The sequence below is a fragment of the Myotis brandtii genome, unplaced genomic scaffold, assembly GCF_000412655.1.
Source record: "Myotis brandtii unplaced genomic scaffold, ASM41265v1 scaffold454, whole genome shotgun sequence".
NCBI classification, from domain to species: Eukaryota; Metazoa; Chordata; class Mammalia; order Chiroptera; family Vespertilionidae; genus Myotis; species Myotis brandtii.
Genome location: NW_005367354.1, coordinates 1,146,395 through 1,157,398, shown reverse-complemented (window position 1 = coordinate 1,157,398; position 11,004 = coordinate 1,146,395). Strand labels below are relative to the sequence as shown.

The 11,004-nt window shown below is 46.8% G+C and overlaps 1 protein-coding gene across 3 annotated transcripts in view; it reads left to right on the top strand.

Moving 5' to 3' along the window:
• NRBP1 (nuclear receptor binding protein 1) overlaps nucleotides 1-10,932 on the top strand; it is an 11,639-nt gene extending 707 nt beyond the window's left edge. Inside the window, exons 1-19 of one of the 3 annotated variants that reach the window (XM_014546630.1) lie at nucleotides 2,231-2,311; nucleotides 2,416-2,645; nucleotides 2,829-2,951; nucleotides 3,143-3,244; nucleotides 3,860-3,949; nucleotides 4,075-4,115; nucleotides 4,478-4,572; nucleotides 5,077-5,100; nucleotides 6,065-6,148; nucleotides 6,315-6,373; nucleotides 6,539-6,637; nucleotides 8,590-8,722; nucleotides 9,112-9,217; nucleotides 9,359-9,409; nucleotides 9,503-9,638; nucleotides 9,805-9,858; nucleotides 9,946-10,009; nucleotides 10,265-10,320; nucleotides 10,396-10,932. In XM_014546630.1, the coding sequence (XP_014402116.1) occupies nucleotides 2,436-2,645; nucleotides 2,829-2,951; nucleotides 3,143-3,244; nucleotides 3,860-3,949; nucleotides 4,075-4,115; nucleotides 4,478-4,572; nucleotides 5,077-5,100; nucleotides 6,065-6,148; nucleotides 6,315-6,373; nucleotides 6,539-6,637; nucleotides 8,590-8,722; nucleotides 9,112-9,217; nucleotides 9,359-9,409; nucleotides 9,503-9,638; nucleotides 9,805-9,858; nucleotides 9,946-10,009; nucleotides 10,265-10,320; nucleotides 10,396-10,500 (1,632 nt within the window). In that variant the 5' untranslated portion in view covers nucleotides 2,231-2,311; nucleotides 2,416-2,435 and the 3' untranslated portion in view covers nucleotides 10,501-10,932. Of the gene's footprint in view, nucleotides 1-2,230; nucleotides 2,312-2,415; nucleotides 2,646-2,828; nucleotides 2,952-3,142; nucleotides 3,245-3,859; nucleotides 3,950-4,074; nucleotides 4,116-4,477; nucleotides 4,573-5,076; nucleotides 5,101-6,064; nucleotides 6,149-6,314; nucleotides 6,374-6,538; nucleotides 6,638-8,589; nucleotides 8,723-9,111; nucleotides 9,218-9,358; nucleotides 9,410-9,502; nucleotides 9,639-9,804; nucleotides 9,859-9,945; nucleotides 10,010-10,264; nucleotides 10,321-10,395 lie in introns of those variants that run through there. The other 2 variants (XM_005874851.2, XM_005874852.2) reach the window with 2 other exon arrangements.
• The last annotated feature ends 72 nt before the right edge of the window (nucleotides 10,933-11,004 follow it).

The following is an 11,004-nucleotide window of genomic DNA, read 5'->3' as shown; positions in this document are numbered from 1 at the left end:
TGCGGGGCCGGCGTCCCCTCGCCGACACCTGGCAGGGCGACCTGTTGGAGTGTGAATTCCTCCCCTGCGCCCGCGGTGTGTCTGCCGAGGAACCCTGTAGATCTCCGAGGCCCTCTGGGGTCCGATCTGGGGGAGCGCAGCCTAGGCTTGTGGCCTGCCGAGCTGCTGGCCGCGGAGTTGCAATGCAGAGGGGCTGCAGTCCAAGAAATGCAAGTCTCAGAGAAAAACTTTGCAGGGTGATCTACCTACATTGCTCCGAAATGAACACACTGTGCATCTCGGGGTGGCTGGAGGCGGCGAGCAGACTCCGTTAGGGGCGTAAATGGCCTTTTCCGTAGGTGGTTTATTCAAACCTCTGAACGACCCTGGACAAAACTCCCAGTGTTGCAAAGATTTCTTCAGCAGGAGGGGGAGTGCTGGGGGGTCTTGGCATTGCCTTTATTTTGCTGCTGGGGAAAGATTGGGGAGGGAGAGGACAAGCACCTTCAAAGGGCATCCTATGACTGATGAAAGTTTGGCTTTTCTTGTGGTGCCCTTCTGTGGATTAGTAGTCTGTGTTCTGGATCCAGAGGTTTCTTGAGAGTCCATTGGCTACAGGCTTCCAGTATTAGAATTCCACTAGTATTTCCTATTGTAATCTAGCTGGAAATTTCACTTAGCTGTTCAGATTCCGGATATATTCGATATTATAGCTGCTCTAGAAAGGAACCAAAATTAACTCATATTCTGGTGGATTACTAACACATTCACATTGTAGCTTTCCTGGCTGGTTGAATAAAATGTTTGATAGTCAAGAACCTAGAAAATAACATAGGGAAATAATATCTTGCCAGATTTTCTCTGTATGCTTTGTTGCTCTCTGGTATTTAGTAGGGTGTTATCTAATAAAAATCTCCTGACTTGAGTTAAAAGTAGTGTAGGTTAGCCCTAGCCAGTTTGGCGCAGTGAGCATTGGACTGCAACTGAAGGGTCCTGGGTTCGATTCCAGTCAGGGCATATGGCCAGGTAGCTGGCTTGATCCCCAGTAGGGGGTGTGCAGGAGGCAGCCAATCAATGATTCTCTCTCATCATTGATGTTTCTGTCTCTCTCTTCCTCTCCCTCTCTGAAATCAATAAAAATATATTTAAAAAAACATAGTATAGGTTGGGGAAGAGATGGGCAGAAGGGGGCATTCTCGAGTTCTAAAAAGAAATGAGGTTTTTCAAAAGATTGGTGTTGATCAGAGATCTGTATTCTGAACTTAGAGGAACAACTCTACTTTCCAGGATAATATTTTCATACTGGAGAGCACTCCCTGGGGACCAGCACACACGGGTTCCAACTCCTTCACAGCTTTTGTTGTTAGAGAAATGGAATAACAGACCATGGTTGTTCTATGACTATCTGGACAATTAGTGACTTTTAGCTTTTGAGAATTCCTTTTCTTCCAGTAGCTATGTCCCTGAAAAATGTTATACTGTATAGTACTTTAGTATTTGTTCCAATAACTACTGTACTTGAAAGGAGTATAGGAAGGTGGATCCAGTGCCCCAGGGGATGGTGCCTTGGAGCCATGTGAATGAAATGAAAGCTGGAAGCTTAAAGTCTGAGATCTGCTTTAAATTTGTGACTCCATGAGTATAAACATTGTTTTCTTTTATTCATTGTATCTCAAGCACCTAGCCCAGTGCTTGGCCCATAATAAGTGCTTAATACATATTTGTTGAATGAGTGAATGAGAAAAAATGTTGCTACTCAATATCCATTTGCCACACTCACATCACAGGGAAGGTGAGGTCATCAGGGATGAAGTCACTAACCATTGCCTGTCATCTGGCCCAAGGGTGGCCTCACCATGGATTGTCAGGCTCCTTGTGTGTGTAGGAGGGATGGATAGTGAATGCCAAGGTTAGTTCTAGTGGAGTAAGTCACAAGGAAGAACCCCTGAGGGGTTCACGAGGATAAACTGGCTGAGAGCGCTACAGGTCCAGCCTTTGGGCTGGATAAGTGGAGCATTTTGGGGTTTGGAGTAATCTGTTCTGAACGGTGTCCATGTAGCTTAGTTCTTGAGCACAGTGCAAATAGGGCAGATGAGGATTCAAAGGGAAGGCTATTGAGCAAATATTTGCTGAGAAAACAATGGGCCCCTGGTTTTGCTGTTCATTTGGACTTTACTAAGGATGCATTATTGCCATAAATCTTGTGTTTGCCACTCTTGGGTGGGTCATCTTCAACCAAACTAGCTTCTCTTCTCTAGATTAGGAGAGTAGTTAAGGCTTCAGTGTTCAGACAGGACTGTTTCTGCGTTTGGATTTTAAGGAAACAAAGGAGGTATGTTTTTTCTTTTTAATCCCAGATGAGGTTTTTAGGATTAAATCTTTATAGATCTATGCTGACTCTGCCTTCTTCATCCATCCTTGCCCCAACCAATGCAGGCCTGACTGTTCGTTCCAGCATGTCGGAGGGGGAGTCCCAGACAGTACTCAGCAGTGGCTCAGACCCAAAGGTAGAATCTTCATCCTCAGCAACTGGCCTGACGTCAGTGTCACCTCCCGTGACTTCCACAACCTCAGCTGCTTCCCCAGAGGAAGAAGAAGAAAGTGAAGATGAGTCTGAGATCTTGGAAGAGTCACCCTGTGGGCGTTGGCAGAAGAGGCGAGAAGAGGTAAGGTGATGGAAGTGTCACTTTTAGGAGAGTGAATTCTAAGAGGTGAGATGTAGAGGGGCAAATTCTGAAAGGTACAGACCAAACTTCAGTAGGTCAGAGCCTTGGTGAAGATGATCATATGGAGTATTAAAATTGGGGGTTCATGAGGTAACTATAATTACCTTTCATTTGAATTCTTAGGTGAATCAGCGGAATGTACCAGGTATTGACAGTGCATACCTGGCCATGGATACAGAGGAGGGCGTAGAGGTTGTGTGGAATGAGGTACAATTCTCTGAGCGCAAGAACTACAAGCTGCAGGAGGTAGGTAATGGTGAAATGATACCGACTATCTATGGGGTGTTAGAATGCTGGTATTAAAGAGGAATTGGTATTGGGAAGCTGACTAAGGAGAGTATGTTGGGGTTAGATCATTTTGGGGAGGGATAGGGAATGGTTTTTCAGGATTACAATGATTTTTAACCCAATAATCCCACTGTCTCCCCTGCTCCCAGGAAAAGGTCCGAGCTGTGTTTGATAATCTGATTCAGTTGGAACATCTCAACATTGTTAAGTTTCACAAGTATTGGGCTGACATTAAAGAGAACAAGGCCAGGGTAAGAACTTTTTCCTGAGCTTACTGCAACAAACTAGCTACATTTATTTTTACTTACATCCAGATAGTAAAACAAGATAGTTTTGAAACAGAGCTGGAATCAACTGGTATGGTGATGAGAGTAGGGCTTTGATTACCACCAGTGCCTTTTGTCTGGTTATAGATGGGGCAGAAATGAGTGAACTTTTATTTTCTTCTTCCCATACATAGCTCAGTAGTTTTCATTATACTACTAAATGTAGGAAGTGGCCCTTGCAGGCGTGGCTTAGTTGATTGAGCGTCGTCTGTGCACTGAAGGATCGCTGGTTTGATTCCCAGTCAGAGCACATGCCCAGATTGAGGTTCGGGGTTCCTATGGGGGGCGGGGCGGGGAGGGTGTCAACCAATTGATGTTTCTCTCTTGCTCTAAAAATCAATAAAAAACATATTTCAAAAAAAGAGATGAATTCCCAAAAAACATTAAAATAAAATTTAAGGAAGTGGTATTAAAACAAAAAAAGACAAACTTAAAAAACAAAGCAAAGCTTCTAAATTGATATACATGTGGTGTTTATGTATATAAAGGCAGGGGATCATTTCTGCTATAAAGCTTTATTGGTGTGCTTTGCCTCTCTAGGTCATTTTTATCACAGAATACATGTCATCTGGTAGTCTTAAGCAATTTTTGAAGAAGACCAAAAAGAACCACAAGACTATGAATGAAAAGGTATGGAGGGAGAACAAAGTTTTAAGCTGGTTTGGGGGTTTCAAAAATTTTATGTTAATTATAAAGCTGATCAGGAAGAGGGTTGAGAGAGGGATTACTGCTGCCCCTTGCTCACTCTGTTCCAGGCTTGGAAGCGCTGGTGCACACAAATCCTCTCTGCTCTAAGGTATGTAGGGTCTGGTTAGTGTCTTTCCCGTGTCTCCTGATTTAGTTCCTCCAAACAGATTTCTGAGCACTATTCTGCTGTTTCTGCAGCCTCACCCCACTTTCTTTTAGTCATATCCTGTCAAGACTAGGCCCCCATGAGTCTTTTAACCTTCCTAATGCCCCAAACACGATACTGTCTCCCAACTCTTTCTCCTAGTGCCTATCCAGCTATTTAACTCCTCAGGCAAAATGGAGATTCAGAGTGTGGGGATTATCTTTGTGGTGACCAGCAGATCACCAGCCCCTTGCCCCTCTTAACCCCTGGGTTCCCCCTGCCCTTAATTTCCCAGTGGCCCCTCTAACAGCCCAGTGCCCCCACAGCTACCTGCACTCCTGTGACCCCCCCATCATCCATGGGAACCTGACCTGTGACACCATCTTCATCCAGCACAACGGACTCATCAAGATTGGCTCTGGTGAGGGGAGGGAGAGGTTCTGGGCAGGGGAGCCTCGGGATTTTGGGAACCATGGGGGTAAGACAAAAGGAATGGGGAGAACAGAGCAAAATTCTGAGGTGTGGGCTGGTGATAAGAGAAAGGACCTTTCTAGGGGTAATTCATAGGAGAGGCCAGTCAGTAGAAAGGGTGTAGGGTCTAATCCTAGTTGCACAGCTTTTTGGAGGGAAGCGGGTAAATACAGAGAATCACAGATCTTGATAGGAGGTTGGGAAAGGGCAAGAAGAGATGGGTGTAAGGTCTAACTTGAGCCTCTGGGGCTGGACCCTACCAAAGGAGGTTCCAGGCTGTGCCTGCTGTGAGTGCTTTCATTTGCTGTGTATCTGTGTGCAGTGTCTAACATCTCTGTGTGCCGTGTTTGTGTGGTATTTGCGTGTCCATTTGTCTGGGGCTTGGCTGCTCCATCGCTCACAACTTTTCTCTGTTTTCCTCCCTCCCGCTTACGGGCTGCTCTGTTCCCAACAGTGTTTCATAGGATTTTTGCTAATGGTGAGAGCTCCCTCTGCCCCACATGGGGCTCTGTTTGTGCTCCTTCTGCTCCCCTTTGCGGCTGCCCAGTGCATGCAGTCGTGGGAGCAACCCCTATTCTCCTACCTCCCCTGCCTAATTACGCCTGCTTGGCTTCTGCCCTACCAGTCGTTCAACTGCTTGCCCTTCCATAACCTGCTTGTTTCCTATGGACTTGCCTGGCTGGCCACTTACATCCTAGATTCTTATTCCCCTCATCATCAAGCTGGTTCCCTAAATCATACTGTGCTCCCAAACTCTGTGACATGTAGTCATTGTTTATGATTTGAGTGAGTCCAAATTGGGCCTGACCCTGGTTCCTCATTCAGCTCTGTGGCAGGCAATGCTGAAGTATAAGGGGATAGAGCAGGGGTCTAAAATTTTTTGTGGGTTAAAAGTGAAAGTGACTCAAGGATATTGGTTCAATTTTGAGCTATTTCTGAGTTTTAGACAGCAGAGGTGGGCAAGAAGGAGGCTATCTATTTGGTTGTATCCTTCTTATCTTTTAAGTGTCTCAGGTCTCAAATGGTCCTAGATTAGGAAGGGCTGCCGGTATTTTATGCTGTTTGCAGGGTGGGTGAAAGAACTACATCAAACATTTTCCTGTGATCAGGGATTAGATGTACCTGGGCTTTGGGGAAGGTGAACAGGTCACAAGTGAATTTTTCCTTGGCCCGTATTGCTCCTTGATTAGCCCAAAGCCCCATGAACCTGTTAGTTTAGTATGGAACCTTTGTTGCAACTGAGTTAGGGACCTTCGATGAGAAGTGGTAGACTGAGAAAGGGGAGGTAGGTGGTGCTCCGGTATAGTCTGTAGTTGATGGGAAAGGGTTTGTGCCTTTTGAGGTTGGAGACTTCAGGAGAGAATTTGGCTTTTGGGGGCCTCTCTGGAGTGCGACTTCTTTGTTCATGGTGGTTAGATTGTGGGTATCTCCCCTACTCCCAGTGGCTCCTGACACTATCAACAACCATGTGAAGACTTGTCGGGAAGAGCAGAAGAATCTACACTTCTTTGCACCAGAATACGGAGGTGAGGCATTCCAGTTTTTCTGCCCTCTGCCCTCCCTGTTTTCCACAGAAATAACATAACTGAAACTGCTAGTCCTTCTCTACTGGCATACAAATTTTTTTAAAAGGCATTTCTGCCATGCCCTGCTCCCATCCTTATTCACCAAAGCCTTCTCTGTTTCCCTTAGAAGTCACTAATGTGACAACGGCAGTAGACATATACTCCTTTGGCATGTGTGCACTAGAGGTGAGGAAACCACATCAAGGAGGGGTGGTGGTGATGGAAAGGGGTCAAATTAGAAGATGGAAGGGGAGATGGAGGGAGGACAAGTAAAGTACTGGTCTTGAGGGAGTGACTGGGAACACTGAGGTTCTGAGTTCTCCACTTGCCTTTTTATTCCCCTCGCTGCAGATGGCAGTGCTGGAGATTCAGGGCAACGGAGAGTCCTCATATGTGCCACAGGAAGCCATCAGCAGTGCCATCCAGCTTCTAGAAGACCCATTGCAGAGGGTAAGAGTTTTCAGGGTCACTTCCTCCTTAACAGACTTTTGAAATGTCTTCAGTTTTTCTTCCATTCTACCTACTGGGAATGTGCTCTCTTCTAAGAGCAAGCGAACATAACCAGAAGGGACAGGCAAAAACAGTAAACATTTCCCTATGTGGTGACTACCATGTGTTTTGTATATACACATAGTTCAGGATTTATGAAGGGTAATATTGGGGTTAAAGGTTATGCATTAATTCAGCATGGAGGTAAACTAATTTGATGGTTACCTCAGGTAATTGGTATACACTCTAAGACACGGGTAGAGAACCTTTTTTCTGCCAACAGCCATTTGGATATTTATAACATCATTCATGGGTCATACAAAAGTATCAACTTAAAACTTAGTCTGCTGTATTTGGTCAAACATTACACACACACATATATTTAAGTTTCTTTATTAAGTTATTACATATGTGTCCTTATCCCCACATTACCTCCCCATCCCCCCCACTCATGCCCTCACCCTCCAGTTATCTGTGTCCATTGGTTAGCCCTATATGCATGCATATAAGTCCTTTGGTTGTCTTGGTATTTTTGAATTTGATCAGTCATTTGGGGATACACACACACACACACACACACACACACATATATTTAAGTTTCTTTATTAAGTTATTACATATGTGTCCTTATCCCCACATTACCTCCCCATCCCCCCCACTCATGCCCTCACCCTCCAGTTATCTGTGTCCATTGGTTAGCCCTATATGCATGCATATAAGTCCTTTGGTTGTCTTGGTATTTTTGAATTTGATCAGTCATTTGGGGATACACACACACACACACACACACACACAGTTGACCTTGAACAACGCGGGGAAGGAGTACCAACCCCCTGTGCAGTCGAACATCTGCATATAACTTTTGACTCCCTAAAACTTAAGTTATCCCTTGGTATCCACAGGGGATTGGTTCCAGGACCCCCTGTGGATACCAAACTCTGGGGATGCCCAAGCCCCCTGTATAAATGGCATAGATCAATGCATACTGTCTGCCCTCTCCAACCACGGATTGAAAACAGTACAGGTATTTATTAAAACAAATCTAAGTGTAAGTGAACCCATGCAGTTCAAACTCATGTTGTTCAAGGGTCAACTGTAGTTTTAGGTAGGGAGAGTGACCTTAAATAATGAGCTAAGACTTAAAGAATTATAAGGATTATGAGTCAGTAGATAAACTGCAGTAAGGGGAATCAGGACAGGAGTGTCCATACAAGGATAGTTTGTAGCTCATTACATTAAGTGTGAAAGGGAGAGAAATGAAAGAAGACTAATGGAAATTCTTGAGGCTAGTGTGGAATAAGTTTCCAGTTCAGTGTTAGGGGTGGTGTGTTCAAGGGAAAGATTAGGAATATGACATTATGGGCCTTCAAGATTGAAAGGAGGAAAAGTTGATTATCATGGGACCTATGGAGATGGAAAGGGGTGACTTAGAAGAGGCATGGGGAAATCCAGTGCATTTAATAAGTGTAGTGGACAAAGGAAATTGTGGTTCTAGGCTCAGGAAATTAAAGGATGGTGAATGTTATTGACCACAGTGAATATGTTTGGGAAGAGAAAAGATAAATTTGGCAAGGGTTGGAGAAGATAAGTAGGCAGTGAGTTGGGCCAATAAAGCAGAGAGGTAGGAAATAAGGAAAATAAGTTTGAACTGTAAAGAAAAGAAAGCTTATGGTTGGAGAGCAGAAAAATAATTATTAAAACCAGAAGGGCAGTGAATAATACCTTTTATATAATACCTTATAAATTTAGTTCTCAAAGCCCTTTCCAATAACATTTAGCAATGGGTTCCCTCAACTAGTGCTGAGCACCTAGTATATACATACAAAGCCCTGTGCTAAGTATAATGAGAGAGATAAAGAATACAGTGGGGTGCTTGCCAAATGCCTGCTCCACTTCCTTGTTCCCTTTTCCAGGAATTCATTCAAAAGTGCCTGCAGTCTGAGCCTGCTCGCAGACCAACAGCCAGAGAGCTTCTGTTCCACCCAGCACTGTTTGAAGTACCCTCACTGAAACTCCTTGCTGCCCACTGCATTGTGGGACACCAACGTGAGTCCTGTTGGCCCTCTTAGGAATTTTCTTCTTATCTGGAGCCTTATAACTATCACTGGCTTGCTATCTTTTCTCTTCTGCTTCGAAAGGGATTCTTTTTTTGTTGTTAATCCTCACTAGAGGATATTTTTTCCATTGCTTTTCAGAAAAAGTGGAAGGGAGTGAGGGAGGGGAAAGAAGGGAGAGAGAGATACATACAGAGACATCAATTTAAGAGAGACACATCGACTGGTTGCCTCCTGCAACCCTTTGGTGCTGGGCCGACACTCTAACCACTGAGTACCCAGCCAGGGCTAAGGGATTCTTAACCCCCCAGGACCTCAGTACCGTCTATGACATTAGTCTGACTATCCCTGTACAACGTCTCATTCTGTCATGCCCTCCAGACATGATTCCAGAGAATGCATTGGAGGAGATCACCAAAAACATGGATACCAGTGCTGTACTGGCCGAAATCCCTGCAGGACCAGGAAGAGAACCAGTTCAGACTTTGTGAGTAACTGAGAGGGTCTGAAAGGGGCAGATTGGTCACTACCATCCTGAGGATTCTGTCAACTGTCCATTCTCTGGGAATGGTTGAATCTACTGTTTTGCTTGTTTCATTCCTTCCATCATCTGTCTTTTCTCCTCCAGGTACTCTCAGTCACCAGCTCTGGAATTGGATAAATTCCTCGAAGATGTCAGGTGAGAGGGGAGTGAGGCGGCTTTCTGAGGAAGCAGGGGTGGGCGTGCTAAGGCATGCACAGAGCCCATGTGACTTGTCTTATCTCCCTTTAGGAATGGGATCTACCCCCTGACAGCCTTTGGGCTGCCTCGGCCCCAGCAGCCACAGCAGGAGGAGGTGACATCACCTGTGGTGCCCCCCTCTGTCAAGACTCCAACACCTGAACCAGCTGAGGTGGAGACCCGCAAGGTGGGGCTCTGTGGGTATGGATGTTGGTATGGTTATGGTGGGAGAAGAGGGCATCTCAAATAAGGCTTTGTCCTTTGGAGAAAAGAATGTGCTTCTGCTCCCTGGCAACCATGTCACTCCCTGGTCCCTACTCTAGTAACCAACCCTCTCTGTCCCTTCTCCCCAGGTGGTGCTGATGCAGTGCAACATTGAGTCAGTGGAGGAGGGCGTCAAACACCACGTAAGGCTCCGGGCCAGGGCTGCGTGGGGTTGGGTGGCCAGGGGGTGGAGAAGAGGAGCCTCATTTCCTGACTGTCCTCTTCCCCAGCTAACGCTTCTGCTGAAGCTGGAGGACAAACTGAACCGGCACCTGAGCTGTGACCTGATGCCAAGTGAGTCTCTCCTTTCCCTCCCAGGATGGGAGTCTGTGAGCCTTATCTGTGAGGGGCACACTCAGGGGTGGGGAAGGTGACAGGGCAGTCACGCACTGACTTACACAAAGTGAATATATCAGCCCCTAAAATTTAAGTCTGATAGTTTTGCTTGTATCACTCTTTCCCAGCCAGAGTAGACCGACTGGGGCTCTTGGAAGGGCTCCGTGCCTCTCACTGGCACCGTGTACTCACGCTCTCCTGTTTCTCTGTCAGATGAGAACATCCCTGAGTTGGCGGCTGAGCTGGTGCAGCTGGGCTTCATTAGCGAGGTGAGGTTTCTGCCTTCAGCTGCGGGGCTGCCTCCGTTCCTCTCTCAGCGGGTCTCACTGAGCTTTCTCCCTCAGGCTGACCAGAGCCGGCTGACTTCTCTGCTAGAGGAGACCCTGAACAAGTTCAATTTTGCCAGGAACAACACCCTCAACTCGGCCGCTGTCACAGTCTCCTCCTAGAGCTTACTGGGGCCAGGCCCTGACCTGAGCTGTGGCCGTCGCTGAGTGCGGCAGCCTTCCCGCCCCTTCCCCCCAGTCAGTATTACCCTGTGAGGCCCCGCTCCTTTGTTATCTAGGAGGGCTTTGGGGCGCCCTGGTTCTGAGCATCACCCCACCCCTTCCCCTTCTCTTCCTCCCTCTGCACTTTGTTTACTTGTTTTGCACAGACGTGGGCCTGGGCCTCCTCAGCAGCCGCCTAGTTGGGGGCTAGTAGCTGAACCGCCGGCTCCTGCCCAGCCTGTGTGGAGTGGAGCCCACGGCGCCGGGGGAGCTGACTTCTACAATCCCGCTGGGGCGGAGGGGGCGGGAGAAGGGTGGTGCTGCAGTGTGGCCCGGGGGGCCATTCAGTTCGCCTCAGTTGCTGCTGTAATAAAAGTCTACTTTTTGCTAAAAGCGTCCTGTGTGTCTGCGCCTTCCCGGGAGGTGGGGCGGGCGCGGAGGTGGGGCCTCCAGGTGGTGCTGGGG